The sequence below is a fragment of the Arabidopsis lyrata genome (genome assembly GCF_000004255.2).
Source record: "Arabidopsis lyrata subsp. lyrata unplaced genomic scaffold ARALYscaffold_396, whole genome shotgun sequence".
In the NCBI taxonomy this organism is placed as follows: domain Eukaryota; kingdom Viridiplantae; phylum Streptophyta; class Magnoliopsida; order Brassicales; family Brassicaceae; genus Arabidopsis; species Arabidopsis lyrata.
Genome location: NW_003302277.1, coordinates 1 through 2,579, shown reverse-complemented (window position 1 = coordinate 2,579; position 2,579 = coordinate 1). Strand labels below are relative to the sequence as shown.

Below are 2,579 nucleotides of genomic sequence, written 5' to 3'. Positions count from 1 at the left end.
TTCTTGTATGTCAGTACCAAATGAGGCATATAAACGTGACCATACTTATAAATCGAACTTTTGTGTGATACATAAAGCGTTAAATCCCTTCCTGTAAAAAAATAACTGTTTGACGCTTGCATACATTCAACTTTGAGCTTTGCAAATTAAAGATTTGATGCGATGTTACTTATGATATGGTTGTCTTCAGGTTTGGGATCTTGGTGGGCAAGATAGGCTAAGAACTTCATGGGCAACATACTATCGCGGAACACATGCTGTGATTGTGGTTATCGATAGCACAGACAGAGCCAGAATCTCTTTCATGAAAGATGAGCTCGCCAGGTTACTTGGTCACGAGGATCTTCAAAACTCGGTCATACTTGTGTTTGCAAACAAACAGGATCTGAAAGATGCGATGACTCCTGCTGAGATCACGGATGCACTTAACCTTCACAGTATTAAGAACCATGATTGGCATATTCAAGCAAGTTGTGCAGTTACTGGAGAAGGATTGTACGATGGGCTTGGTTGGATTGCCCAAAAAGTTACCGGTAAAGCCACGAGTTAAGGGAAATCGGAGAGCGTACTATTCTTCTTTGTGTCTTTTGTCTGCTTCAGCTGTTCTTTAACATTGTATCCTCTGACTTTTATGCAACAAGGTTCAACTATTTTGGTTGCTCTCATTGAAACTGTGTCCAGAATTTTATATATGAAAGAAAAGAATCTTGTTTTATTTCAGATTTTAAAACTAACACCAAACTCAAAATCCAAACGAACTAAAAACAAAAACAGACCAAACATTAAAACAACACAAGCCACCATTGTAGTCTCTCTCAGAGCTCATTGCAGTCTGCGATAACCACGGGCTTGGAAGGAATCCTGTAAGGTGTAGTCATGTCATGTTTTCAAAGGAAACATGTTCTTCTTCATCTCGTGCCACATCAGTTTGCAACAACAACAACGATGATGATGTTAAAACAATACAATAACAACACAAACTAGAGGGCGTTATTTCGAGGCGTTAAGCAAAGCAAACTCGAGCAAAATATATAGTGCAAGAAAGAAAGAAAACATATTTCATGAACAGAGCCACAGAGGCTTTTTTATTTAGCAGCCAACAAGAGAAGTTAACTCATCAACCTCTGCTTTGATTTCTCCAATGAGTTCTTCTTTGTACTCTTCAAACGTGCCTCGGAAGAAAGTCACTGTCCCGTCTTCCACAAGCCAAATTTCACTCTTCTCCTCATCCTCACAGACACGGCTTATGAGTCTCGAGTCGTGGCTGACCAACACAACTCCTCCTTTGAACTCATCTAGTGCATCCGCCAAGGCATCTATCGTCTGCATGTCGAGGTGATTTGTTGGCTCGTCAAGAAGCAAAATGTGTGGCTTCGACATTGAGATTGAGGTTAACACAACCCTAGCCTTTTGTCCTCCAGACAATTTCGCAGTTGGAGTTGAATGGTTTTCACCTGTTAGCCCAAACTTGCCCAGTTTTGCACGCACCGCCTCTTGTTTGCTACATCCCTCTTGGTCAGGATACAGACGAAGAAGATACTCAACCGGTGTCTCCCACATTGATAACTGATCAACAAAGTGCTGCGAGTACCTGCCGATCCTCAGCTTCTGGCTTCTTCTCACTTCACCCTCACTCGGAACTAAATCTCCCGCAATAAGATTCAAAAGAGTCGACTTTCCAGCTCCGTTAGGCCCAACTATCGCTACTCGTGTCCCCATATCTATACCTAAATCCACATTTGAGAGCCTGAATCTTGACTTGTTTGGGTAGCAGAAGCTAACCTCAATCAACTGCAGAAGAGGACGGGCCTCCCTCTTTTCCATCTCTGCAGCCAGGTGACTCTTTGCCTTCATTTTTTTCTTAGGAGTCACAGAGAAATCCAGTTGCTTTTCATTTGCATGCATCTGTCTCTGTTTCTCATCAGAAACGCCTAGGTCTTCTTCGTCTTCTTGATCATGATTAGCTAGGAGGATAATCTACGTCATCAGTGTAGGACGAAACTTTTAGAGCTCTGGACGATGAGCCCTTATTGATCTTGGCTTTATCATCTTTAATCTTATCCAGGGCCGGCCCATGGGTAAAGCCCATGAAGCAAGGGCTTTAGGCATCAAATAATTATAAGTAGTTTTAAAGGTATCCATTTTTAAAAGGTTACTTTGGTCTAGTGGTTAGATTGAAATCTTTTGTTGTACAGGTCACGGTTTCGAATCCCATACATGTTAAAACTTGTATTTTTTTTTTATAACAGCTTTTGTTAATGGGCCAAAAAATTTTTTGCTTTAGGCACTCAAATAGTTTGGGCCGGCCCTGATCTTATCCATGCTTGCAAGAATGGCTACCACGGAAACTTTCTCCTTCTTCCCATTCCTCATAGCAACTATCTCCTCTGACTTCTTCTTACCCATTTACACTGTATCAAGAGGTTGTAGTAGCTTTGTGCGAGAGATAGAGATAGAGATAGTGTTGAAGATTGATCTCTTGATTAAACCTAAATCTGGAATCGATAAGTTAAAAAGTAGAAGAAGCAACAATTGTGTCGTGTCTCGTGTGTGTGTTTTAGGGTTAACGAGAATAATAA

General features: G+C 41.1%; 2 protein-coding genes across 2 annotated transcripts in view; one reads left to right on the top strand and one right to left on the bottom strand.

Annotated features, from left to right (window-relative positions):
• The window catches only part of LOC9298584 (ADP-ribosylation factor-like protein 5), a 1,844-nt gene extending 1,129 nt beyond the window's left edge, over positions 1-715 (top strand). Inside the window, exon 3 of the mRNA XM_002862462.2 lies at positions 191-715. Within this exon, the coding sequence (XP_002862508.1) occupies positions 191-550 (360 nt within the window). The 3' untranslated portion in view covers positions 551-715. The remainder of the gene's footprint in view (positions 1-190) is intronic.
• Positions 716-1,089: 374 nt separating this feature from the next.
• Positions 1,090-2,406, bottom strand: LOC9298585 (ABC transporter F family member 4). The gene is made up of 2 exons (XM_002862461.2): positions 2,341-2,406; positions 1,090-1,977 (listed from the first exon to the last, which is right to left on the bottom strand). The coding sequence occupies exons 1-2, from the start codon at positions 2,404-2,406 to the stop codon at positions 1,090-1,092; spliced, it is 954 nt and encodes a 317-aa protein (XP_002862507.2).
• Positions 2,407-2,579: the final 173 nt, after the last annotated feature.